We start from the raw sequence: 27,988 nt of genomic DNA, 5'->3' as shown, positions 1-27,988 counted from the left end.
AATACTCAAATCCGCTTAACTAAAAAATTTGTTTGTTTTATTAATGGGTTGATTGGGGTTTTTTTACTGGATAAATGTAGATTATTTTTTAAAATAACACAAGTAAGAGCCAGCCAGAAATCAATCTTAGACGTAATATTCTAATAAGCATGCACTTGCACACTTCCAAAATGACTATATATGCCCGTCATTTACTCCACCATTTCCTCTGGCTGCATTTCCTTTTACAGAACTGCCTCCACATTTGTAGTTTGAAGAGTAAACGTTCTGAAAACTTGAGTAAACTTCCATGTAGATCTTTTTGCCTACAAGTCCAGGCTTAAGCTTGTCCTGAAGCTTCTGCATGAGTGAAAACTACAGAAAGGAAAGCTGAGCCTACGAGCGCAGAAACAGGGCTGCTTTCCCTTGAAGCAAACTTGAACTCTGGATCTTTCCTCCTATGATCTGTCATTAGAAAATGGCTTTTTCCAGATGGCAAAACAAAAGAAGTTAAGAAAACAAATGAATTAAGAAGAATTAATTGAAGCCGCATATTATAAGTTGACATTATATATCTGGCATTTCTGTTTATGTTTCTGCATCAGTACGTTTCATTCTTATTTAATAAGTTCCTAATTTTGTGGTTTGAGGGGTTTTTTCCCCAAGATTTTGAAGTGCCACAAAGAACTGAAGAACAGCCTGTAGTGAAGTATTGTTCCCAGTTTAGCTGTACTTCATTTTTTTAATCAAATCTTTTTCTTCGGTGGATAAACTCACAAGATTAGAAAAGCCTCTTGAACTCCCTCATGTTTGAGTTGGCAAAATTCCCACACACAATTATCCACAAAACTACTTTTAAAAGGCCTTTATTAAGGCTGTACAAAGTCAAGCACTCAGGAGTTAGGAAATGGCAAAACCAAGTTTGTGCACTTTTGTTGTGAGCGTGTCGCAGTATCTGATCGGGCCTTCAGTACCGGGTCAAAAAGGGAGCTGGGGCTGCCCAGTTGCTGTCTGAAACTGCCCGACTTTGTGTGCCTGACCTTATATAATCTTATGTTCCCTGAAGATACATATAACGAGGGGTTTAGTACTTGAACTTAAAAAAATGGCATCATGGTATTAGGTGTAGCCTAAATGTTCTGCGTGTAGACGTCCATTCTTGACCTAAGCGTCCAGTGTAATGGTGAGTAACTGAGCTGAAGCAGCAATTTTTGTTTTCACATTTCGCTGGGAGGCCACACAGAAGTGTGATCGGAGCCAGGACTTTTTGGCTACGGGCTGAGCACAAAAGAGTGTTTCTGTGAAGGCTGCAGCCTCTCCTCCCCAGTTTCTTTTCTGATCTGTTCTGCCTGAGCTGTCGAATCTCACTCTGTTCCCTCCCTCGGCCCTTTGGTTCAGTCCAAGTCATCCTTGTTCCTTCACTGCTCCTTGGCAAAGAAACCGACGTTCAGCCGAGCGCCTTTAAATGGCTTGTTTTCCGTGCTGCCTATTTATTTTCTATCTCAGTCTCTTTCTTCCTGTTGCCCTTCCAGACTCGCTCTTCCCTGCCTGCCTGTCCCAGGCCGCCTGGCAGCTCCCTCACTTGACACGTGTCCAACTCCGGGCCCAGGTGCCTCTTCCTGGTCACCACTCACCTTCCCGCTTCTCTTTCAGCGAGTTTGTTCCTTCTCTTCACCCTGGGTAGAGTTGCAGCAGTGAGTCTTGTCACCCATCCTCTTTTGGTCTCCAGCTTTTTTTCTGCTGTTTCAATGCAGCGTATTTATTTATAGTAAGTAAGTAACAGGATTTTACATTCTGTGTGGGTTGTTCATCAAATGAAGCACTAGCTCAATGCTGTTCATGTACCCAAAAGTGTTTCAAGACTTTTTTGTGTGTTCTGTTTCGGTGTAAGAATTGTTTGGGAAATCCAGAATGCAAAATACAGGTGAAGGTATTTTTAATAGGAGGGCATGAAGATGCCCAATTGGAAAAATCAGGTTACTATTAATTGAGCTGTGGAGATCAGACTCACGGCTTGTGTCTGGCAGATTCGGCTCATGTTTTAGATTTTTGTGCCTGCTAGAGAAGCAGAAAATTGCAAAGGCAGCTTGTCTGAGTAGCTTATGGTATTAAAGAAGGTACAAAAGACTCTCATGCTCAGACTCAAGTGCAGGGAGCTAGTAAATGTATTCGGAGTGTTTGAAAATTATTTTACTTTTTCCTCTGCTTGTTGGAATGGTTGAAAAATTACAACTTTTGGAAAGTATTACAGAAGATGTGAATGGGGAAGAGTTTTCCAAGACACATACATGTGCCTGTTACCACGGACTTTCAACTGGTAGTAACCTGCCAGCGCATATTAGCTTGGGTTTTCTTCACAGGTACAATAAAAAGGTATGTATTTATTTTCCAGTTGAAAGAAACACAGTAATCAGGACTGATGTTCGTTGTCTGTGTCCTAGACCTGTTTTTCTAATGCAGTGTTAGATGTGAAGTTACTTAGTTTGGTCTTGTTTATGTCAGGTAAATGAATTGCCGACCTAGAAGTTGGAATTCTGATTACGTTCAGGCTAGACACACAGCCGTGCAAACTGCTAATAAATGTAATTGGTGCCTCAAAAGGGCACAGCTGAGCAGATTTTGTATCAAAGCTGGTAGTGAAGAAGAAATTAGATGGGAAACTGAACTAGCATTGGCACTCTTCTAAGTGAAAGGTATTAAATGGCCAAAAACCCAATAATTGTGGCAACGAGAAGGGGGACAACTTTGGCTAACTGCCCACCCTGTTTCCATGATGAAATGAAGGAAAAAACTAGATGTAAAGTAATAAACAAATAAAAAGGGAAGCAGGCAGCAATTGACTCAAAAGGAGAGTTATGAAGTATATAAAATATATTTTAAAAAAAAGGCAATATCCAAAGGAAGAGAAAATGTATGGGTTGGAGCACTTGGAGAGGGTGATGACGAGCTGAAGGAAGTTCAGAGGAAATCTGTAGATCTTGGCAGTAGGATAAAGGACCCGTTACTAGATGCAGGTAGGTAAAACTGCTGGTGATGCTGCAAGAGAACTAGAAAGGTGATACCACTCATGAGCAATGTTGAGTATGAACATTTTTAAATTCAGTAGGTCTAGAAGCTCTGTATCATATTTCTAAGGGAGACGCCTGGGGCAGTCTCTGACCTGCTGGTGGGAAAGATGGCCAACGGGACAGGACAGCTAGTAGGGAAGGGCTGGAAAGGAGATGAGTGTTAATGAAGGCACATAATGTCATTGCATTGTCTCTTGGTTTTCAGTTTTCTTTGGGATTAGAGAACTGAGTATGTCTGGGCCCTTTCAGCGCTTGGTGTTCTCTGACAATCTCACGTGTCAGAAGTGGTTGTTCAAAGAGAACCACAATGAAATGGGGATGCTCATGGAAGGGTTCTGCTGGGACCCGGTACCATTCAGTGGTTCTAGATCACTGGTGAAAATTGATAAAAAATCACTACTGATAAAATGTTAACACGACAAAACTATCTATACCCAGGACTGGAGTGAGTAAGAGCTCCACGTGTGTTCCCAGTGCAGTCCCAGGGTAAAAGACTAATGAATAAGAATGTGTTCTTGTTTTTAATTACTGTTAGCAGTAAGTGATTATACTTCTGTATGTCTCAGCTGTGAGAGCTGGGAATTTTGGATGCAGTTTGGATATTTACATTTTAAAAGAGAAGCTGAGTAATTAGAATGGATGCACAAAAAGATTCAAACAATCACTGGTGGAGTGTGAAATTGCCTTAGAGAGGGTAAGAGAGAAAACTCAGTTGGCTGAGCTTATCTACCAAAATTGAGAATGTCTTGATTATAGTGCACGAGTACCTTCACGGGGAGAAAATACTGAACACTGCAGCTCTGGAGCAACACAAGAATCACTGTCTGGCAATCAAAGCCAGGCAAACTCAAATTGGAAAAATGCACAAATTCTTAACAGAGAATAACTGTAATTCAGGAATGTTTCTCCAAAAACTGTGAACAGAACAATAAAAGTTATGATATTTATGCAAATAGCTTTTTCATGGCTTTTTTTTTTTTCTTTCAGAAGTATAATTAAAGTGGGGGGAGACAGAGGACAAAGAGGCTCCTGATGAGGCTTTCACAGGGGAGTTGAGTCAGCACAGCCCGCTGCCGCGCGGTTGTGGAGCTGAGCGCCCAGTGCTGCCGCAGCCGAGTGGCGGCCAACCTGCTGTGGGAGGAGGTGGGAGTCCCTCAAGGGCTCGTGGCATACGTTGCATAAGCAGGTGATGTTGTCTTGTAACTTTCTGCATCATGCTGATCCCGTCACCACCTTGAAAGGATCTGTGATCTGGGAGGATTTTACACCACGCGGTATCCAAACACTTGCGAAGCTTAATGCGTTTCTGTACGATGTAAACAAAAAAAAAAAACATCTGCAGACAAATGTCATTCTTGAGGGTTAATGTAGGGCAGAAGTTGCCTTTGCCCTCTGCCACCCACCCTCCAAAGGCAGCACAAGGCTGTTCCCTGTCCTTGCCGTGGACATCTGTGGGTCCTGCAGAACAGCCGTAGCTTGGCTGATGGGAGTCACGGGAACCTTTCCTCCGGGCTGCAGCGAGTGACCGCTCTAGCATGGTGGTGGGAAACTGCTCTGCTGCAGAAAACGTTCTGCCCCGTGTGTGGCTTACGTGAGAGGGAGCTGTGCCAGCCTCTCACCGGGGGCGTCCCAGAGGAGACGCTACATTCTCCCAAGATGCACTGCCAGTTCTTCAGATGTTCCTCCATGGATCTCCACACAGTAGCAGGCAACAAAACACAGCAGCTCTTAGAAACAGGTGTTTTGCCTGCTGAACTAACCCCTGGAGAAGTCTCCTCCATTGGTTGCAGAGGGAACCGAAGGCAAAGCAGCCAAGCTTGGCCTTTTTGTGCATCAGCTTAAAAGTGTAACTGTTTATGTGCGTGATGAACACTTGATCATGCCTGGAACATGCAAACATGCTGAGAATATTTATGTCACAATTGTATGCATTTAATAAGTATCTCATTTGAATTATTAGTTAATGTACAGATCCCCCAAAAGTATTTTTATCTTATAAACCCCATAATTTATATAAGTACAAGCTGCAAGTTTGTAAATACAGCATTAAGAAGGTAGCTATTGCATAGCTGGTTTAACAAAATACCCTTTGTGAGTAAGATAGATAGGCTTATTTGGAGAGGATTTAGCTACTGGGAGGAGGGCTTCTCCAAGTTATACGCTTCTTAGCTGCAGCAGACAGTGAATATAATTTCTTAGTTTGTCCTTCTTGTCAGTAGAAATCAGTTTGACCTGACTGCGCTGTCTGATTTGAGTGACTCCTCAGACCATTGTTCACTAGAGGCAGATTTATAAAAACACCTTTACAGGAATGAGGCTGAAGTGACATTTTGATAGAAATGAGAGCTGGAGGATTAACAACTGGTATGCCAGTACATAAATACTGAAAATACAAAGCCTGAGAAGACTTGTAAGTGATCTTTTGCTTCACTCTGTGCATGGTGAGTAGGAGTCGTGACTGCCTGGCTGTGCCTCTGCCGGACAAGATGGGCAGCGACGTGGGGCCATTGCTGATGTACCAAAGCACAGACCAGGAACTGCACTGGAAAAGCCAGGATAATGCAGCAAGGGCGCAGTGTCTGCAGCTACGTGATGCTGAAGGTTGGAGCCATTGTGCACAGAAGTGTTTTCCATTTACTGCATCTTCTTTTATGACCAGGGTTGGTCCTAACAGTCTGCTGAGGTAATGCTCTGTGAGGGCTGGTTTTTGTACATACTTAAGTAGAAGACTGTATGTTGCATCTTTGCGTGCACACACACATAGGAAAACTGCAGGAAATGTCTGTAAACTGAGAAAGGCACGATTAACTGTGCCCTTACCACGGACACTTGCTGACTTTTTTATCTATTGCTGACTGCAGATTAAATTTGCAAGAACAGCAATAAGGAGTATGATGGGAGGGAACTTAACCTCAAAGAAACTCAGCAGCCAACACCGGATGTCTGAATTACATCTGAATCAAGCTCTTGATTAAATCTCAGCAACGTCAAAAGCTCAAAGCAGCAGTTGTAATTGACGTCGCTTTTTTCCCCCCTCATATTGCGAAGTTATCTATTGCAATGTGCAGCGCATCCGTGTCACTACATTAAATTTGTAGGCAAAGAGGGAAGGTTAGGCAATAAAGCCACAGGACAAACAGTATGTAGTCAGGCGTATCTTCTTGGCTTCACTCACTGTTGTTGGCTGTTTTTAAAAAATGTTTCCAAATCTAAGTAAAACTGATTCCAGATGTGTTCATTTGAGGGATATAAAAATCACGCTAGCACCAAGACTATCTGAATCCTGTGCTGTACCTGAATAGATAATTAGTCCTATCTTAAAAACAGAAGTGCTATAAATGATAAAAAGGCCACAGGCAAAGGTTTTAGTGCTTCGCTCCCATTAGCATCCTTTTTTCCCAAGTATTTTAGACTAACATAGTTAGAGAATTCCTCTGACGCTCCAGCACACCGAACCAGAGGTGCCTGATACGACGTGGGTCGCTTGTCTGGACTGTCGGGACTGGATCCGTCCGTGGGCCTTTCGCCAATGTACAGCAGGCTGCGGTCTTTCATGTCTTGCTCTGTTTTGAAAAGTTCGTACTCTGTGTGGGGCAGCTTGATGCCCAAAGCCAGACACCCATTTGTGGGTGTTATATCCTGCTCCACGCCAGCGCTCCAGGAGCTTGTCAGCCCACAGCTTCCAGGTTCTGAGGAGTTCAGCATCATCACCGTCACCTGGTCCATGGGCGTCACCTGAGCCTGGGTGACTTTAAAAGCCAGCTCTGTGCCACCTCTCACTTTGGAGGAGGGGATACCTTGCGTGTAATGCCCAGATGCGTAGATGGTGAAAGTTGGCTGTTTGCAGAGTGGGTCGGAGTAGTGATAGTAATAACCTTCCCAGGTGTGGTTGTTACCATGGAATATGAAGTACCTGGTAAGGAAAAGTACCGCAGGTCGGACCTCACAGTGGGTGCTCACCCAGCTGCCGCTGAGCTGCATGGGCAGCTGAGCTCTGACAGGTAGTATGGGTGGGTGGTGCTCATCAGCTCTGTATATAATCCCACAGACCGGGCAAGGGTGCACGTGATGCTGCAGGAGACAAGAAACAAGTTTTTGTAAACTGATAAGCGAAAAACCCTTTCAGAATATTTCAAAAGCTCAAATTCCCCTTTTCCGCACCAGGGTGTCCAACTGCGATGAACTTGGCCCAAGCAGACTAAGCCAGATAAAGCGCTGCCCTGGCTCTCTGCTATTCCAGTGTGCTGGGAAGGACCGAGGCCTGTGCCCTGAGGCTGTGCCCTGCCCGGCGCCGGGGCTGCTATGGGCAGGCTGCAGGGGCAGGGAATGCTCCCCGGGGCCATCCAGGTTGCTTCCCCCACAAGTTTCCCACTGCAAGCTGCTGCGCTTACCCATGGGTGAGGATGAGGGGGCTGGGGGATGTCAGCTACAGCACCGCATTTCTGCACCGATTCAGAAAAAAGGATGCAGAGCCCCTGCCCGTGCCCCACCCCTGTGGCTGCGTTTGCAGGGCGCCGTGCGAGGCGGGCAGGGAGTTTGCCAAGCAGCCAGAATGAGCACTGCGCTGGAGATGGAGAAGAAAAGGGCCTACTGCAGCAGGAGGACCTGACCTTTGCTTCTCCGCCTGTGCTTCGTGCAAGAGCTCTGAGTCAAACCAGCCCTGCGGCTGATCCAGTGCCAGGAGGTTTTTTGTGTAGCTTGGAATTTCTTCTTATACTTCATATATCACAACTGATTTATTTTTAAGTAACCAGGGTTTGAACATTATATTGTTTTCTAGAACATGAGCCAATCTTTACTGAACTGTCGTATGCAACAAGGTTAAATAACTCAGTAGTTAACTGTAGGGTGGGTAATTTACATGCACGTTGATTGGAGTCTACTGTAATTTAGTCATTTTCAGCTTGCTTTACTGCTACTGTCACGTTAATGAGTGCTGACAGTACACAGTACATTATGGCTAAACAATCCCAGAAGTTGGCAAATATATATGCTCTCCTTAGACAGGAAATTCTTTGATAATGAAAGGTAATTTGGGGAGAATGGGTTTCTTTAAAACAGATATAAATTTAAGAGGAAAAGAGTAGTATTTTCATAAAGAGGGTTAAAAAATAATTCCTTACATAGCTGTGTAACTCACCAGTGCAGGCAAATGGATGTTAGTTCAGAGAAAAGAAGAAAAACCCTGTGCCAAATAAAATTATCACCATAGACATGGAGCCAAAAATCTTGCTTGCTTAAACCAGTCGTGTGAAGTTATTTCTAATATATGGCAGCTTCTAATTATCGCCAAGTGGTGACATCATGTGCTGGTCCATTGGAGAGCTGTTAGCTGATTAATTACAGTGCTATATTCAGAGAGTGAATTTCAGTATCTTTAGGTTTGGTTTGAAATTAGCTTTTAAAAGTGTTTATGTTTACCATCTGGTTTTGCTCACATATATGGTTTTGGCCCAAGATAACACAAGTTTAACCAATTTGAGAATGTTACTTTTGATGGGGGAGACGGGTGTTGCTCTGTGTTTTTTAGAGTTCCGTTGGTGTAGTTTGGGGTGTGGGGAAATGTTGCCCCACAATAATTTTTTTTCAGTTCGATTCTGTCTGGTAAAGTTCTGAGAGGTTTTGTCACCCCATCTCACTGCTCAATCATTTCTGAATTGATTACCTATGGTTCAGATGCAAATGTGCTTTCCTGGAAAAAAAAATAACCTGCTGCCACATAAAATATAAAATAAAAGGCAACTAAGTCTCCTGCTCAGTTTTGTTTATGTCAAAATGAAAGTTTGATTTCTGTGTAATAACATAATTGTATTCAGGGCAACTTCCTCTTCTAATGGCATTACACCCAGGACTAATGATTTAATGGCAGATGTTGCTTCCTTGCTCCTCTCTCAACCTGGAGGACATGACAAAGAGCAAAAGAGAGGGGAGGAAGACAAACGACAGAGCAGGCAGTCTCTAAGGACGTGCAGGCCGAAGCTGTCACCAAGTTTGGCGCGGGAAACTAGGAAACTGCATTTCCTAGGAAAACACAGAGCCAAAGAAAAGCCATTAACTGCAGGCCCGTGCCAACGCAGGCTTGTTTCCGATGCCAGTTTTGCTGAGCTCTCACCCATCCCAGTCCCTCGGTAAGGGAGAGGGTGAACTCCACGTGCTGCAGATCACCCAGGCAGCACCCTGGGAACCTGCACCTACAGCCCCATGCTCCTCATCCACGTGTCCTTAGGGCAGAAGGGGGCTAAGTGCAGGCAGGCAGTATTTTAACAGTAGGGAAATAACAAATGCTTGGCAAAGGCCATGAACAGACAAAGGGACCGCGTAAAGGCATCATCCTTACCACGGCACTCTGCATAGGTTGCTGATAACCAGTCGGTCGGTAGTGGAGCCTCTCCACCCACTCCGTGTGAATGTCCCCCAGGTACAGCTCCTCCACCAGCCGGCTCCCGCTCTGCTGTGGCTGCAGCAAGGGCTGGTAATGCTTCTCCACCCGCACCAGGCTGAGCTCGTGCATGGCGAAGCCCAAGGCGGCAGTGCAGTCACGCTCAGTCTTGGCACTCAGCAGTTCGTAGAGGGCTCCGGGAGCCCAGGTGCGCCCTGGGGGCAGGAACCCGCTGCAGCCCTCGCCCGACGTCTGGTTGATCCAGGCGGCCACCTCCCGCATGGCTTTCTGGCTGTGGAAAACGATGCCGACTTTGTGGAGGTGGTAGTCAGCCTCGGTGGCCCCACGGGTGATCCAGGAGGCCTGGCGCAGCCGAAGCTTGCCCTTGATGACCAGCGAGTAGGAGGGGTCGCGGCAGGAGGGGTCCCAGTAGTAGAACTGGTAAGCCTTGAAGAGGCGGTTGGCGTAGAAGAGGTAGGATCGGGTGAGGAACTCAGGTCCCGGCCGCACCTCGCACCTGGGGAGGAAGGCAGGGCTGGGCCCCCCGCAGCATGTGGCTGGGGGGGGCACAGGGTGAAATCCCTCCCCAGGGAAGGAGAGGGGCAAGCATGGGGGGGTGCAGCTTCGTGGGCAAAAGCCTCCCGCCCCCGGTGGCCTCCCCTGAGTGAAGAGCTGGGCATCTGCTACCAGAACATGCCAGTGGACCTTGCGCTCTGTGGCACATCCCAGGGAGGAGCGGAGGGGGCAGGGGGGGCATCAAGGCTGCTCGGCCCGGCCCCGGGGGGTCGGGGCAGCGCCGCGGCGCGGGGCTGGGCCGGGGGGGCCTCCCGGGGCCCTGGGCGCGTTCCCGGGGGACGGGGGGGCCTTACCCGGTGGAGACCCATCGCCCTTCCAGGCGGGGCGGCAGCCGCGCCGCGATCCTGGCGCCGTCCTGCAGGTGGCGGAGCTGCTGCCGGCACCGCGGCTCCCAGCGCAGCGGTGGCTCCGCGGCCGCGCAGGCTGCGCGGGGGGAGAGAGGGGCAGTCAGCACCGCGGGGCAGCGCGGGGCCTGCGCCCGCCCCACCCCCACCCGCGCCCCCCGCAGCCACCCCCGCAGCGGCCGCGGGGCTCGGTGGCGGGGCCCTGGCCGGGGTACGCGCCGCACACGGCGGGGCAGGGGCTGGGGCGGGCGGGTACCGGCGGGTCCCGGCAGGCGCAGCTCGGCCCCTGCCCGGCGCTCCCCGCCCGCCGCCCGGGCACGGAACCGCTGCCAGCGCCAGCGCCCAGAAGCTCCTCGGGCCGCGCTCCCGAGAAGGGCCCGCTCGAGAGGGAAAGCCCCAACGGGTTCGCGAAGCGGCAGGCTCTTGGTTAAGGACACTGATTCTTTCATTTTACTGTTTTCCAACTTGAGTTTCATTTGAATCCAACTATTTTTCAGATTAAATGTTCACATAAAACTGAGCGCTCTTTGTTCGTGTTCTCTCCCTCTCAAGCTATTGTTGAAGCGGTAACTGGAACAGGGAATTACAGCATGGGAACATTAGACTCGCCTGTCGCCTGCCATAAGGACAGTAATTCTGTCACTTACCTCATTTCCCATAACAACGGATGTTATTGGCTTAGGGAATGTGTGAACACTCAGCTAAATCCTGAAGACCTTCGCATGCATACATATATATGTACATATATTCCTATATATTATTCACTCTTAAGCAAACTTCTGTTGCACTCAGGGTGAGTGAGTTGCCTTCAGTAAGAAACCCGGGGTTCAGCTCTTCATACCTCCATGACATGAGCCCTCAGTGAAGCTCATCCTGAAGCCCCACCGGTTTTCTGAGGCGCGGCACGGCACGGCACAGCCTGGCTCAGTGGGTTCAGCCCAGCCCAGGCCTGCAGCGGGTTTATGAGCCCAGCCGGGCTGCGCTCGCTCGAGCTGTACTTTGCATTTTGCCCTAGTAGTGTGCTGGAAATTTTCAAGACAACTTTTATTCACTACATACCAATGGTTAGGACACAGGTTGCTTTCCAGCCTGCCTATCAGCTGGAAAGAAAGGTCTAACATGTATTTATTACCTTTCCACAGAGTGAGGACGCTAAACGTTTGCACACCCTGTGCCTCAGTCAAGGAGCACAAGATACAGAGTCAAAACTGCTCATTAGTCCCTGTGTGCCACACAGGTACTTCTACATAACCTAACCACCCTGCAGTCTTTGCCTTAGGGGGAGATTTGCCTAAACCAGACCCTTCCCTGGGATGAGAAACCCAAACCATCTGGCAGCATGTGAGAGAAGTGACAGGGGAGACTGTGAAAGGCCCAAGCCCAGCTCGGAGAGTGCCACCACCCTCCCAGCAAGAAGTGTTTGCAGACGAAGGTAGCGCGTACGGATCTGCTGCAAGCCACGGGCAAGACCACGAGCTGCTGAGCGACACCAGCAGAATTCCCTGGCTCACAAGGTCAGGGTAAAACACAAATATAAATACTCAGGGTGAGATTCACAGCCGGGGTCTACCAGAGAGACTCCTCCGACTCCCACAGACGATTTATTCCGAGACAGGGGCCTCTCATCCCTGGCATCAACACATCATACACACACACAGAGCGTTAAATCCTTGTTACAAATCTTCCGCATCCAAGTTTGCCATGCATATAAGCCCCAGACCAAGTCAAATGGGAACTCGGTAATTAAACGTCTGCTGTACGGGTCAGAGGCTCCTGAACATGTGGCAAAGCAGAGAGATTTCCACTCAAACAGTATTTTATGACTAGCCTAGTAATATATAACTTAAGTCTGATGGACAAATTCAGTCACTTCACTATGGTGCCGCCATTTGCAAAGGTTTTACACGTCACAGCAACAGAGTCCTTGAAACGTATTTGTATAGATGTAAGCATGCAAACCCTGAAACTACCACAAAGGGAATAAACACATGGAAAGTGAAGCCCCCAGTGAAGCAGGAGAGCAGTAACAGAAGCAGCCTACCTACCCAAAGGCCAGTGAAACCAGCCTTGGATTTTCTGTTACCTCACTATGCACTGGAGTGCATAAACTAGCTGGAAAGACACATTATTAGTGTTACGGGCTCTTTTTGGAGCAGACTCACAATTGCATGGTTTTTATTATCTTTAAGGGCTGGACATGGCAAACAGGCATAGCCAGGTCCTTCACAACTGCTGCACTAGTGCTTCCTAAAAAGCAGCTCCTGTGAGTCTTCATACGAAAATGGGAAAAGAGTAGATGACAAACCCCATTGCTATTAGTTAAACCTTTAATTTGGCAGCTGCAGCATGCATGCGGGCTGCCCCATGGGTGCCCATTTAATAGAGTCCATCAGGAGTCAGGGCTCTGCGTCCTCATCCCAGGTCTCCCACTATTTGCTCTGTGGCCTCAGGCAAATCATTCCTGGGTGCTTCTTCCTCGCAGGTCTTCTTTTACTCACCTGCAGAACATGCCAAGTTTCATCTGACTGCCCTATCAAGAGGCCTAATTACTGCCAAAGCTTTTGGAGAGCCATCAGTACAAGGACAGTCCAAACTGAATTACACTTAAAACAAACATGAAATAATTATCCTGGAGAATACAGTAACCTCAAAAATTACTGTATTTGTATTAGAAGTAACAGATTACAAGGGTCAGATTTGCTCTTGCTCATAACCATAGAAAGACTCTATAGGTATCAGTGTAGTCTAGAGCTATACCAAAATAACAGCACAGAATATAGCCCCACTCTCAAGCCACTAACTGCACTCTGTGTGTTTATTGCAGCAAGAGCTTCAATATTTGACTGAACCCTCAGTGCTACTTTTGGCTGAAACGCTGAAAGTCTGCATTGTTTGAGAGCACAGTCACTTTGGCAATGCAATCACTACATTTTGACACATTCGACAGAAAAGGGACTTTTTATATCAGGATCAAACTCGGGGGGGGGGGAAGCCTCTAGAATGTAAATATTTGACATGATGGGAATTCCTAAGGATTTTGCCTTACTTAACTGTACACAAGACTCCAAACTGGATGCATCCTCAAACCAAAAGCTATTGGCTTCTGTCCAAATTTTGTGGCTGCTTTTCTCTCTCAAATACTCCAGCTCAGCCCCACCAGATCCAAACATGCTTTCAAGCTGGAAAAGTTCAATTCCAGACCTAGAATCTGTAGTTAGGGCACATCTCTATTCCAAGAGCAGTGCAAAGTAGCTGTCACTCATATGTCACTGTTCCTCAGCCCCTGGTGAAGCACATCAGAGCAGCTCCTCTCTTCATCTTAAGAGAGACACAAATTAACTGCTTTATATAGTTCTTGGGTAGGAGGAAGGAATTATTCACAATTCATGCTCAAGACAAAAATACTCATTCATAGGAAAAATCTAAAAAAGTCCCTGTGATCTCTGCCACTCACTCATTACCCCGTGTGCCTGTATCGATTAACCACAAGTGTTTCCAGAGAGCTCCTCAGTACAGCAGCTAGACAAAACAGTATCTTTTTCCAGCTTTCCGGTGTGTGCTGCATCCAAAGCACTGGCCCAAAGTCTCCGAGCAATGTGGCTGTACAAGCACTCAGGCAATTAGGAAAGCTGGTAACCGGGAACGGCAGCTGATCACTGCAATCAGCAGAAACTGGATAAAGCCAACAGCAGCAGCAATCACTGAACAACTATTCCATACTCTCTTTTGTATAAATGACTTTCAGAAAAATCAGACCCATGGCATCAAATGATAGAAAGACAGCACTGGAAATTCTCCTCAAAGTAAATTGTTGGTAAAATTAAGATGAAAGATTCCTAGGCAATGGCCAAGCCCGAAAACAGGAGCCTGCATGCCAATGGGCTTGTGCTACATAACTGCTGTATGCTCTAGATTCAGATCCACTTCTTACATTTAAAGGAAAAAAATACCAACCACAAGAGAAAGACTGTAATATGCCTTGTTGGAAACAAATCTTGTTTGTGTTCCTCCAAGCAGATTACTTTGGAAAAAAGCAAAGTTGAGTCACACATCTGTTTCTTTATAAATGGAGGAGAAAATGCATGCATTACAGTTTGCACCAAATTAGTTACTGTAGATCAACTCTTCTCCAAAACTACACTGCTTAATCTGTTATATGTTATTGCCTCCTATGGCCAGAATTTATTATTCCCATTTATAATTCTAATGTTTCAGTTAGTCACCCATTTACAGGGATAAGATCAGTGCCTGAAGTCATGGAGCATTACACATTTCTTCATTTAGAGAAGACATAAAATCTTTGATATTTTCTAAGGAATGTTCAGAGTGAGATGAAATGGATGATAAGAAATGTATCAATATATTCTGCATAAGCAAATTATACTTATCCACACAGATTTCATTAACAGAGCAAAACAGTGTTTCTTTAGCATTTTTCTCTCCTGAGAGCATGCAGAATGGATTTTGGGTCAGCCACTAAAAGAGTAAGCACTCTTTTAAAAGCAAAGAAAAAAACTGTATTTAGCAAATCAATTTTTCTTGCATTAACTTGCACTAATACAAGTTAGTGGTGCTTTTAATTCACTCAGAATAAGTCATTCCCAAGAGAACAATTTGTGGGAAGAGATACATTTTATATTATAGTACTATAAAGTTATAAAACTTAAATATAACCCATCGGGAGTGGAAAACTATCACAGTAGAACTTTGCATTTTGCCTGACTGCAAACTGAACCCAGTTCAGGACAGGACTTAAGCACATGCTTAAGTCTAATTGGTTTCAGTGAAACTTAAGCATGTGCTTGAAATTAAGCCAGTGCATGAGCATTTTTCCTGATTAGTAATGCCTCCCTGAACTGAAGCCAGAATGTGGTCAAGTGGTTGAGAGAAGATGCCAGTGCTTTCACTGGAGTACTGTTTGGCTTCTGGAAAAGTATTTCTATTATTCATATTTTCTCTTATTTGTCTGTAAAACATGTATAAAAACATGCATAATTACACATAGCTGTTTCAACAGCCTGATGCTCAGTTCATGCTATTTGCAAAATGCTTTGAATTCACTACATGTTTTCTTCTAAGGATGGCACAATAAATGTGTTTACATGTCAGCTATCACTACAGAGCATCACCTTGAGTTTCCTGTGCATAACAGAGCATAATCATGTATGACATTCTGCAGATCCTAAGAGGAAACTCAGCCGACTCAAAATTGCCAAGCAGCTCAGGATTTTAGAGAAATTTTCAAAACATACTTTCACCACATACTTTAAAAACATTGGAAAATAGGTTCAGACACTGTATTCTGTGGCTGTAGTCTAGCTTTATTCTGAGGCTGTGATCATTGCCTAATTTGTCCCATGTCCACAGTCAAAATAGCAAAGCACTCATGGTGAGTTGACTGGAGGATTTTAAAGTGCCAGAGAAGTAAATAATTTGCTCTCGGAATCACGGAATCATTTACTTCTCCTTTAAGTGTCACGTCCAGCGATAGATGTCAAGACAGATAGGATTTGTGGTAGGGAAGAGAAGAAGGGAGAAGGTACTCTCTCCTGTACCACAAAGATCTTCTTCAGTATAAACTATATTTAAATAAAATGGCTTCTTAAACTGCCCTCTCTGGCTGTTTACCCCCAAAGAAGAAAACCAGGCCGACCATTTAAATAGGACTGCAGGGTTCGATCCCATTTTCAGTGGAGTCTGTAAACAGGAAAGATCCCATGACTGTACCAACACAGCATCATCACCTTATTCAGAAAATGCTCCCCCATAAACTGACAGTAAACACTCCATTTGGAGAACGAAGGGATACAAAGGAGAAGTGGGATATTCTCAGATGGAATGAACTAAGCAAGACATGTAAGAGTTGGCCTAGATGATTTGTGATGACAAATAAAAGCACTAGAGGCGGATGTGAGTACATCTTCTCAAGAGATCTCCTACAGTTAATGTTAATCAAAACGCCACGCTTTTCAGTTACACAACAGAGCTTTACTCACCACATACTGGCTGTCCTGACAGATACAATACACGAGCCATTTCACTTCATGTTTCTCCCTCCCACCCCGAGAATATATTGCGCAGACTCAGAAAGAGGAGTCATATGCTTTCTCCACATCTAAACTGGTCAATGTCAAAAGATTACTGGAGAACAGCTGAGCAATTCCATATGGCCTGATGGCCCCAGTTGGCCGAACCATTGTGGTCAGCTCACCGGTAACTGGTCCTTAGCCGAGAGCCCTGTCCTGCTGCCAGCCCTGCACTGGGCAGTCCAGCTGGGGGGTCCTGAGGAGCGGACAACAGTGCTGGGAACAGGGTCCCGCTGTGAGCCAAAAAAGCAGAGAAATCACAGGGCTCCCCAGCAACAACTCACTGCCTCCACCAGACCTACAGGACAGAGTCTGGAGGGAGAGGGATAGTTAATCAGGAGAGGTAAGAACTAATGGGATAATTGCTATGTGCCTTATTTTTTCAGCAAGCACTGGAAAAACCAAATAGGTCCAGGCTACACTAACACATCATGACTTGTGTTAAACTCTGATCTTATGTTAAACAGCCACATAAGTTTGGCACAGAGAAATATATAACCAAATAACAAAAGAAACCGAAGGAAAGAAGGGTGATACTAGAGCTTTTCTCCTTGAACACTGGTGAAAGTTTAAATTTTAATTTGGTGAGGCAGGTGAGACCATAGTGAGATGATCCCTAATCCTCTAGGCCTAGATGGTGAGACATTGGTGAGAACACCTGGGGGAAAGCATTTCCTTTCAAAAGGAAAGCAAACCAACTCAGCCCAAGGCTGAACCATACCCTGGGGGTACTATTGTGACTCAGTTAAATTCTAACTGGAATGCATATTCTTACCAAATGGGAAATATTACATCTATCTTCCTTAATTTAGATGAGCTGGAAACTCATTAGAAAATACAGCACATGGTTTTGAAATTAATGCCACACTGTCATTTTGAATGTATAGAGCACCCATGCAGTTTCTGGCAAGTCCCTCAAACCTCTGCACAGATACTTTATTAGTGACTATCGTGGCCATTTTTAATAGTGATGGCTAAGCATATTTTTTCCTGGAGTGCTTTGAAGAGCAGAACCAGTAATCAGGCCATGGTTTGGCTATAAAATGCCAACCTCATTTCAGATGTCTAAATCACTCATACGGACCATGAGTGCAGAGAGGACCACCCACCACATAACGTTAACATAAATATAGCATTTACCCAAAGCAAAATGAGCAACTGGAACTGGCGGGAACTGAGAGTAGAACAACAAAAAATGATTAGGGGGTGGGCGGGATTGAGTTACAAAGCAAGATTAAAAGAGCAGAGTATATGTAGCCTGGTAGTGACGACTGAGGCAAGATGGGCATGATAACAGCCAATAAATATTCACAAAGCATAAACACCAAGGAAAGGAAGGGATTCCTTGCAGTGAATAAAGAGGTTCTGTTGGGAGTGAATGAAGAGAGGAAAAAATGTGGCTTCTATAGCAGGGTGAACTTCTTGAGGCACAATCTAGTAGGCAGTGCAAGTCCACTTGCTTGGCAGGATTTTGAGGGATCGAACAAAGCATTAGTACAGCAGGGAATAACCTGCTCTTGGCAGGGAGTCGGCGGGAGACTCTGAGTGGCCTTTCAGTCTCCCACTGCCATGGACCTGTCCCAGTTCTCTGCTCCCACGGGAAACAGCTGCTCTCCTGTGTAAGCACATTGTTCACCATCCTGCTCATCAAAATCACTGCCTGGCCTCCATGGGTCTGGAAATATGGGATGGATACACAAAAGCGTTTACGTCTGTAAAGACATAAGCAACTGCAATAAGTACTAAACTGCTGGGCACAGCTGGGAATCCCAGTCAGTCCCTGCAATGTCAACTCATTGTTGAAAATCTAAGTCCAGGAAACTAGAAAACCCACTAAAGCAAGAAGGATCCTTTTGTTCTCTCCTTATTTAGCACCTAACACAACAGGATTCTTGGTGCTGCTGCAAGGATACTGTTTACAGTAATAAAAATAGGATCTAATAGGATCTAAAAGGATCTAATAGTCTGAGGCTACTTGGCTTCTGCAAAGCCAAGGATGAGAACAGTGTTCAAAAGCAGTCACAGCGGAAGGTATCCTCAGTAAAAAGGCTCTGCAGAAAGGTGGTAAATTGATACATGGCCCACACCAGAAATAAGCACACATGTTTAACTTAGAATCACAACTGACCACAGAAAAAGGTTACTTGTTCAGCTGAGGCACAGAATTAAAGTTACTTCTAACATGTGTTTTGGGGTCCGGGTGTGGTTTCTAGATAGCCTGAAATTTCAGTCTACTGTTTTGCCTGTCAACATTAGCCAAGTTTTGATGTGTTCCAGTTCTCTTAAACACTGCCGACAGATGCTAAAATCAAAGTTGACATTCAACCTACGTGCTGCATAATCTAATAATGGGACTTGTGCTACTCAAAACTAACAAAACTTAGGAGTTTTTCTGTAGGAAATCTTAGCTGTCATTTGTATTTTCATCTGCCTTTTCCAGGGAGTCTAACTGGTAAGAATTTTTTTTTTCTCTGAAAAGCTTTAAAAATAACGTGTCGTTGTGTTTTTGTATCAACAGGGGAGAAGAGACACTTAAAAGCCATAACCTGCCAGTGTCCAGCACTTGTGGATTTAGTAAGTGCGAACAAGGTGAATCCAATTGTCTCAGCGGGGAGCTTGGTATATACATTGATCTCAGAGTACAGGGTGAAAGCCTGCTTCCAAAGATCTGTCTTTCACTTAGACACGTCCAAAATGTCACGTTTGTCAAAGTTTCTATTAACCCAGTAGAAACCATAGGGGACTTTTTCAGTGCTTGACCAAATAGATACACTCAGGTTTAAACCGTTATTTTAAAAACTAAACTCAAGTAAATCTCTTCAAACACTCAGTGGTGAGACCTCTCCTGCTGATTTATGTACCATCACACCAGTTGTAAGTCGAGAGCTGTTGTTGCACTGATCCAAATGTCTGACAGTGCCACAGGAGATGATCTTCATTGCAGAATTTTCAGTTTCAGCTGAATTCAAACCATGATGATTTAATAAGCTATTCAATGAAAATGAGAAAACATAGCATGAAAGACATGATTATCACACCATCTAAAACTCAAAAATAATGACGGATTTTGACCCTCTTACCACTTAACACTCCAGAGCTTTGGCATTTCAAATAGACATCAGAGTTTCTTTCCTAATACACGGAAACAGAACTTTCCTAATTTTTGCATTTTAGAGCACGAGGCCTATTTACTCTTTAAAGAAAAAAAAAACCCCACAGATTACAGACTACTAACCCCTCAAATCTTAGACAATTTAAACTGGGTAGAGAAGGAGCTGTTCTATCAAACACATTATCAGTTTCTGGCAGCACTCTTAGGCTACAGAAGAAGGGTTACACATTAAAATTCTCGTGTTCTCACTGTCAGTTTCTTGGTATTGTTTCTCTGAGATACACCATCTTAAAGTGAAGTTAGGAATTATCTTTTTTCATAGCTTTATCTTCCTCAGCAATTGTGTAACAGCATTGTATAGGTGCTCCCTAATTTTGAGGTTGATTTTAGCAGTGATTGCATCTCATCCATGAAAGCGTTGTCTTTATAGATGACATATGCTATGTTGTGGGGAAACACAGGATCCCATTGAAAGCAAAATCTCTTTCCAAACTTTGTTCTGCCAGATGCAGCCTTCCCTAGCATTGAATTCCAGCTTTGGTTTTCTTCACAGCAATTTCTGGGTTTTGAAAATCTCCTTACTCAACAATTTGTGCTTGTGGGGAAAATATAGAAACCACACGATATTTTTTTCACTTGTGCTTTTTTTACATCTCAGCCCTGTTTTTATCTATATCCATATACTTTGAAACACGGCTAACCTATCATTATCAAAAGAACAAATAGAGTCATATCACATGATCCAGCATAATACATTAGTTGTTGATTTTTTGGCCAGCTTGAGAAATAAATAAAAACCACCAACCTGGTAAAAATAAATTAACTAAAGTAAACATTGCCCCCAAAAATATTTGAACCAAAGACAATGATGTTAATTTAATAGTAAGTACATATATATGTATGTGTAAATACACAGACATATATATATATTGAATGTACTATTATTTATGGGATTCTCTTCCTAATCCCATAATTGAATGCAACTGCTGATCTTATCTTACCTCAACACTGTAATTTTCAAATTTAAAAATAAACATTGAAAGCAAGAATAGATCTTTTATGTTAAAACCACGTAGGAGAAGCTACACATGAAAAATATCAGCGTGGTGTTACTGGAATGTAAAGACTTTAATGAAAGCTTAGGTAAAACTCAGCAAGTCTCTGGGGACACTTCCAGGAATGAGTGATTCTTTTCTGGAAGAGACTCCAAAATCAGATCCAGTTACCTACCTAAAGTGCTTTTTCAACTAAGTATGCACTGGTGTCATGCTCATGCTGATGTTCGGTTTATGCAAAATAGGGGATGCCAGTCTTGCTCACAGTGAAGTCACTGGCAAACCTTGCTTTGATTTTAATGAGCTGTGGATCTCACTTTGCTATTTAAATATATGTTTTAAGGTCCAGCTTCTGTTCTTAGTGAAATCAATGGAAATTTTCTCACTGACATCAGATGGAAGAAGCACAGGGTTAAATTAGATCAACTAAAAATAAAATGTATGAGGATTTAAGAAAGAATTATTCTAATTTGACTTGTGAGTAATCTTACGTAATGCAGTATAACACATCTCTCAGCAGAGCAACTGGAGCTAATAAAGTACATATAGAAGGAGAATACATATTTCTCAACCTGTTCAGCCATATCTTAGGGGAACAATATATGACAAAGAGCCCACGTAAGGAGAACAGAAAAGTAACCCTATAGAAGTACCATGCTTTAGACATTTCTTCCTGTAGTCTGGTCCTTTACACTTAATGCAAATGACGTCCAATAGCTGTCACTACACGATTCTTTTGCAATGAACACTGAACTAAGCCCTGAGCTGGAGAGGCAAGTTGGTATGATATTTTGCTGCCCAAAACCTCAGATGAGTAAATTAAGTGGTAGAAAGGAACCTAGTAGCAGGAAACCCAGGTGTCTGGATTTCCAGTGTCCAGACTGCATGGGGGCCTTGGGGGCACCCTCCCAACCCTCCTTTCACCTGCCCCTTCTGTTCAGGGGTGCAAAGTCTCAACCAAGGGTCTCCCTTGCATTTCCTAGGAAAATACTCTGTCCAGGGATAAGAAGCCTCCCTCAGGCTCTGCTACTTGTAAACAGAAATAATTTTGCTTTTTTTCACAGCACAGTTGTCTTTGTTCTCCCATATGGTCTCCTAAGCCAGAACCTTTTCTTCTGAAACTGCTCCAAGAACTGTGGGGTTGAAAGATGCCTTTCTGAAAGGGAGCTGCAAAGATGCAGCCTGCACTGCTCCGAGGGTCTGTCTGTGTAGCTGGGCTTGGTGGCCTGTCCCGGGAGCGGGCAACTACTTGCAAAGTTGTCCCTTGCTGGGGCAGGTGCTGGATCCTCCCAGGGATAATTCCCAATTCACTGTGAAAAGCCACGGAGAATCAGCTCTGAGCCCTTCCCGGATCTAAACTCAGCTCCAGCGCTCACCGTGCTCCATGCTCCGGACAGGAGCAAGCTGCAACGGCACAGGGGAAGCCCGACAGGGTTTCGGGGCGGGGGGCGCACGGACAGCGACCCTGACCATTCGGGGAGCCTCGGGTGGGAGGCAAAGGCTGAGTCCCAGCCCAGCACTGCCCTGGACAGTTCAGCACCAGACCTCCAGCCCTTCTGGCATCTCCACACGCCGTTCAAAGTTGGGGGTGGTGGTGGGGGGAGGGGGGGTGGTGGTGGCAGGGCACGGGAAAGGCTTCAGGGGAGCCCCTCGGCGATGGGGCAGTCCCCCGACCCCACAGCTCGGCAGCATCTCTGGGGCTCTCGCCGGCCGTCCCCTCCGAGGGAAACGGCAGTAGGTAGTGCAGGGCAGCCTGGGGCCGCTGCCCTGGCTCCTCCGCGGCCGCTCCGGCCGCACGCTGTGCACAGCGGTGAAAGCCCCGCGGGCCGGGCGGCCACCCGGGGGGCAGCCGGGCGGGAGCGAGCGGAGCGCCGGGTGCTGGGTGCCTCCTCCCGCCGCCAACACTGCCCGGGGCGGCGGGGCACCCGCGGGACCCCGTCCCAGAGCCGGCCCCACGGAGACCCGCCTGCCAGCTTCCCTGCGTCCTCCGGGCAATCTTCTCGCACCCTCTTCGCACCCCCTGTGCAGCCCTCTTGCCAATTCTTTGCACCCTCCTTGCACTCCCCTCACAGCTTTCTTGCATCCTCCTTGCCATTTAGTTGTGCTCTCCTTGCACACTTCTCGGACACTTCTTGCTTACTCCTTGCCATTTCTTTGCACTTTCCATACAATCCCCTTGCACCCTAATTTCTTGCACTCTCCTAGCAAATTCCCGCCCTCTCCTGCCCCTTCGCAGAGCCCGTGGGGCGAGGGAGGTGGCTGCAGCCCCCCGAACGGACCACCCCGACTCGAGCAACCGCTCCCCCTCCCCTCCACCCGCCCCAGAACGGCAGCTGCCGCCGGTGCCACCTACCTACGAGCAGCCCAGCGAGCCACCAGCACCGGACCATGGTGGTCACTCTGTTTCCTCGCCGAGCCGGCGGCAGGAGAGGCCCGATGGCCGCCGGTGCCTGCGGAGCTCAGCGGGGCGCGGCGCCCGGCGGGGCAGCCATGGGCCGCCTCCGGCGCTCCAGTGCCCGCGGCGGCGGGACCCCGGCTTCAGCCCGCCGGCGGGAGGCTGAGCGCGGCGGGGCAGGCTCCGGAGCAGTCGTCCTGCTCAGCCCCGAGCCTTGCGAAGGGAAAAAAAAAAAAATAAAAAAAATATATGTACGTAAAATAAAACACCACAACCCACCCCGCCTTCGTTGTGGAGCGCGTCCCCCCGACTGCTGATAGCTTTAATGGAGCTTGGCAGCCACAGGTTCAAGTTGCCAGAAGAGGTGGAGACTCCGCCGCCTGCGCCCCACATGCGGCCGCGCATCGCACATGCGGGGGAGGAGGAGGGCTGCGCCGCCGCGCCGGGGCCGGCACCCCTCGCCGGGACAGACACCTCCGCCACGACGCGGGACCTCCGCCACGGGGAGAGGTAATTCTCCCTCAGGGCCGGCACTTCTCCTTCAGGGACTGTCACTTCTCCCTCAGTGGCCGGGCATTTCTCCCTCAGCGACCGGGCGCTTCGCCCTCAGGGACCGAGCACTTCGCCTGCCGAAACCAGGCACTTTTCCCTCAGGGACCGGTCACTTTTCCCTCAGGTGCCGCATTTTTCCCTCACGGACTGGGCATTTCTCCCTCAGGGATGGGCACTTTTCCCTCCGGGTTTGGGCGCTTTTCCCTCAAGGACCAGCACTTCTCCCTGAGGGGCTGGGCATTTCTCCCTCAGTGGGCGGAGGGACCGGCACTTTTCCCTCAGGGACAAACAGTTTTCCCTCAGGGACAAACAGTTTTCCCTCAGGGACAAACAGTTTTCCCTCAGGGACCGGGCATTTCTCCCTCAGGGGCCGGGCATTTCTTCCTGGGACTGGGCATTTCTCCCTCAGGGTCGGGCATTTCTCCCTCAGGGGCTGGGCATTTCTCCCTCAGGGACCTGGCAATTTTCCCTCAGGGACCGGGCACTTCTCCCTCCTGTGCCGGGCATTTCTCCCTCAGAGTCGGACAAACACTTTTCCCTCAGGGGCCGGGCATTTCTTCCTGGGACTGGGAACTTCTCCTTCATGGGCCGGGCATTTCTCCCTCAGGGACAGGCACTTTTCCCTCAGGGGCCGGGCATTTCTCCCTCAGGTGTCCGGCATTTCTCCCTCAGGTGTCCGGCATTTCTCCCTCAGGTGCTGGCACTTTTCCGTCATGGGCCAGGCACTTCTCCCTCAGGGTCTGGCACTTCTCCCTCAGGGGACAGGCACTTCTTCCTCAGGGAGCGGGCACTTCTTCCTCAGGGACCGGGCACTTCTTCCTCAGGGATCAACACTGTTTTCCTCAGGGGCAGGGCATTTTTCCCTCAGTCACTGAGCACTTCTCCCTCAGGGACTGGGCGCTTCTCCCTCAGGGGCCAGCATTTCTCCCTCAGCGAGCAGGCCCAGCAGCTTCCCTGACTGTGGGGCACCATTGCTGCGGTGAGCTACTCTGTGCCTGAGGGGCTCCCCATGGCGGGTGTCATCCTGCCTCATCCCCACCTGTGCCGTGGGGCTGGTCCAGCTCCTCAGAGGTGTCATAGGCCACTGTGGGGGCCTGGGCCAGCTCTCCTTAGTGGGATGCTGTGAGGAGATCATCCTCATGTCCCCATGGCCTGGTCCACCTGCCCAGTGCAGGCCCTGGTACCTGACAGCCCTACTCTTATCTCCAGCCCTGGCTGCTGGGGTCATCAAGAGAATGAAACCACCAGAAACTCTGTCAACATCCCATGCTGGGAAATCATGGGACCCTTTGAAGGCAACTCGGTAGTACCCACCTGAGGCAGCATTCCCCAGTGCCCCTGTGCTCATACCAGCCGGCTCCCTTCCATGCCTGTTACCCAGCCATCCTTCAACTTAGACATAGCTGGGACAAAGCAACACTTCTTGCCTATATTGCTGATTAGCAATGAACCAGTCTGCTCACTGCCCTTCAAGCACAGTAAAACAAGATGGGCCCAATAATGTGCCTGCTGGGTTACCCTTGGAAGCAGTGAGGGGAAGAGGCCAAGCCACTGTAGCTCTGATGTCTAGCACTCATGCTGGTGCTGGCACTAAAGGCTGAAGTTTAGTGCATTTTTCGAGACTGAAAAACTAAGTTCAGTTTTTGCAAATGAAGCAAAGAAATTAAAATAACATGTATGCCCCCAGCAGAACCCCAGGACCCTGCAAACTGGCTGTTTCACTGGGTAAAGGGAAATGTTGGGGAAAAAAGAAAGCTACTCTCCTAGTTCACAGCATTAATCCTGCTGATTGCAATGAGGAGAAGTTGAGGCCTGATTCTGCAATCACATATTTGTTGAGCAGAGGCTTCAGTGTGCTGGGCTGAGGTCTCAGTGCACTGGGTTTATTACTTTGTCAAAAATAAAGCACAATGTTTTTAATGTGAAGTGGGACAAACTTATCTGTCATGGGTGCATAAAGAATTAAAGTTTAATGATACTTGCCAAGATAAAAATAACAAAGTCCATTAGTAATGCAGGCACTCCTTTTCCAAGCTGATGTTTTTATCTTTTTGTTTCTCAAATTCCCCAAACCAGTCATTCTCGGTAAATGTCCAAACCACGGTGGTTTTATTATATTTACAAATACATAAATTATCAAATGCATAGGCAAAAAAGTTGTCCTTTAGAAAGATGCTAGAGAGAAAGGAATAATTTTGCAAGATACCTTTACAAAGCAGGACATACTCTTTTCAGACATCGTTGGTTGAAACCCAGAAAAAATGATGGTAGAGGTAATCTACCGGTACCAAACTTTGATTTTGGCTATGTACTTCTCATGTGACATTTCCAACCTCTAATGCTAATCTCCTTCATTTCTTTTGGAGTATTTTAAGAACATTTGTTTGAGGGAGGGAATAAAATCAAAGCAGAATATTTTTTACACAGGTGTTTGAAAATTTTAATTATCATATGTAAACTGTCACAAGCTTTTATCATATGTCAGACTAAGAGGGCACATAGCGATAGATTTCATTCATATGGCCTCTTTCATCCCTGTAGCTCCTGAGGGACTTTGTCAAAGTAAACACGTCATAAGCACTTTTTCTTTGGAAGAATTCTTCCTGCCACCATTGTGTTGCAGAGCCGCATGAGCACAGCAATGCAGCTGTTTCACAGTGTGCCGCCCCGGGAGGATAAGAGTGCTACAGCCTGTTAGAAATACCGGGAGGATTTAGGCAGGCCATCGAGTCTTCCAACCTGGAAGTCTGCCAGGACATCAGGCTTAAATTCCCACCTCATGTAAAAATTGCTGGGTAATCTTCAGCTCCTGCAGAGGACCAGCAATGTAAAAATGCCTATAATTTTTATTATCAAATAATTACAGACTACCTGCTGGGCAAAGCACGTGGAGGGAGACAAATGATTGCAAATAGCCTGTAATTGCAGCAGAACTATGTGGCCTGATTTACGCATTCAAAATGAATATAAGTTGTTCCTATTCTGGTTCAGGAGCACTTTACTCATGGTGCTGTAAATACTAACACAGCTGCAGGGTAACTGGGAACCAGACCAAGGTGTTTTTACATTAGCTATGCTTCATTTGCCTGGCACCTTGTGTAATATTCATTCCTGTGCAAAACAGGTACAGAATATTTGAACTCAGAATCATGCACTCTTGTCAGCAATATAGGGCAGCGAGCTGCCTAGCCCCTGAAGGCCAAATATTTTCTCTTCCCCTTGCCAGACTAGCAAGGACAGGCAACCACACATGAAGGCAACAGGCCAGGAAACCAAAGATTAGTAAGCCAAGAGCTCTGAAAATACTGTTTGTCTGAAGAAAGGGATCCTCTGAGTAGACACTCAGGTCCCCAGAAAGCCATGTCCATAATCCATTGCAACTCTGCTTCTGGAGTTCAGTCTCTAGGAGGTAATACCAAGGGATATAATGTTTGCAGAGCTGAAAATACTGGGTGACCTGAAACTGCTGCATTTGTGCATTTACAACTAATGTTTAGCCTGTTAGAATCACTTGCACTCTATTTCAGTTTCAGGGGTGTATTTTATCAGGCTATGGGTATTGGTGTGCCCTGACAGCTTTCTAGGATAGCCTATATGCTTAGGCACAAGACTACTGCAAAAATGTTAGTGAAAGTACATTATTAAAAAAGATCTTAACATTCAGACTCTGTTTTCACCTACGTATTTTCAGCTGCTATGGATGATCACCTATAAAATGTTCTCCGTCAGCATAGAGTTTAAAGGCACAGCCAACATCTTTCTCAGTGCCTGTAAATGACTTCCAATCTATGGCTTCTTTTGTCAAGGTTCAGCCAAGAACAGATGGAATGAATAATAAATCCCTGTTTTGGGGGGCTTATGGGAGAAGAGTTAGGCATCCCTCATGGCAAGAACTTCATTGAATCTCACTGGGAAACTCTGGAGGGAGCTATATACATTTAACACTCTGACTCACCAACAGATGGACCATGATGCAGAGTTGGCATGTTTGGGGCTGAAAAAAGATATAAAAAACTATAAAAAATAAACAAACCTGCAAAGAATTCTGTAATTTATCACAAAAAAAGGTGCATATTCTATTTCTTTCATTCTTAAAATGGTTACTATGTGCAGAGGATTCTTTATCAGAAATACAGTGTACAGAACCTTCATTCATTAACTCTCATACCATGGCCGAAGGAAGACAGTATTATCTTCCCCACAGGGCCACTAGGGCCAGGGATGATATGTTTTGCTCAAATAAGTAAATGGTGCCATCAGTGCCTGTCTCAGGACATCTCCCAGCTATAATGTGCAGTTATGAGTACCCTGTTTCTCTTGATTCAGCACAGAACAATACTTCTCTGCTGTGCAATGTACTGTATTATTGCCAGACTTTTCACCAATAGTAAAGCAAACATAACATTGCCCTCCTTGATCACCTCTCATTTCTTAAGCCAGCT

The 27,988-nt window shown here is 46.4% G+C and overlaps 1 protein-coding gene across 2 annotated transcripts; it reads right to left on the bottom strand.

Annotated features, from left to right (window-relative positions):
• Positions 1-58: 58 nt before the first annotated feature.
• On the bottom strand, positions 59-23,705 carry APCDD1L (APC down-regulated 1 like). Of its 2 annotated transcripts, XM_037403352.1 has the most exons (4): positions 22,953-23,705; positions 10,296-10,425; positions 9,385-9,943; positions 59-7,118 (listed from the first exon to the last, which is right to left on the bottom strand). In XM_037403352.1, the coding sequence occupies exons 1-4, from the start codon at positions 22,987-22,989 to the stop codon at positions 6,360-6,362; spliced, it is 1,485 nt and encodes a 494-aa protein (XP_037259249.1). In that variant the 5' UTR covers positions 22,990-23,705; the 3' UTR covers positions 59-6,359. The 2 variants fall into 2 exon arrangements, with proteins under 2 accessions (XP_037259249.1, XP_037259248.1); XM_037403351.1 differs by lacking the exon at positions 22,953-23,705 and having other exon boundaries at positions 10,296-20,297.
• Between the last annotated feature and the right edge of the window lie 4,283 nt (positions 23,706-27,988).

The sequence above is a fragment of the Falco rusticolus genome, chromosome 10 (genome assembly GCF_015220075.1).
Source record: "Falco rusticolus isolate bFalRus1 chromosome 10, bFalRus1.pri, whole genome shotgun sequence".
Classification (NCBI taxonomy): Eukaryota; Metazoa; Chordata; class Aves; order Falconiformes; family Falconidae; genus Falco; species Falco rusticolus.
Note: the sequence above shows the minus strand (reverse complement) of the source record. Positions and strands in the feature narration are given on the sequence as shown.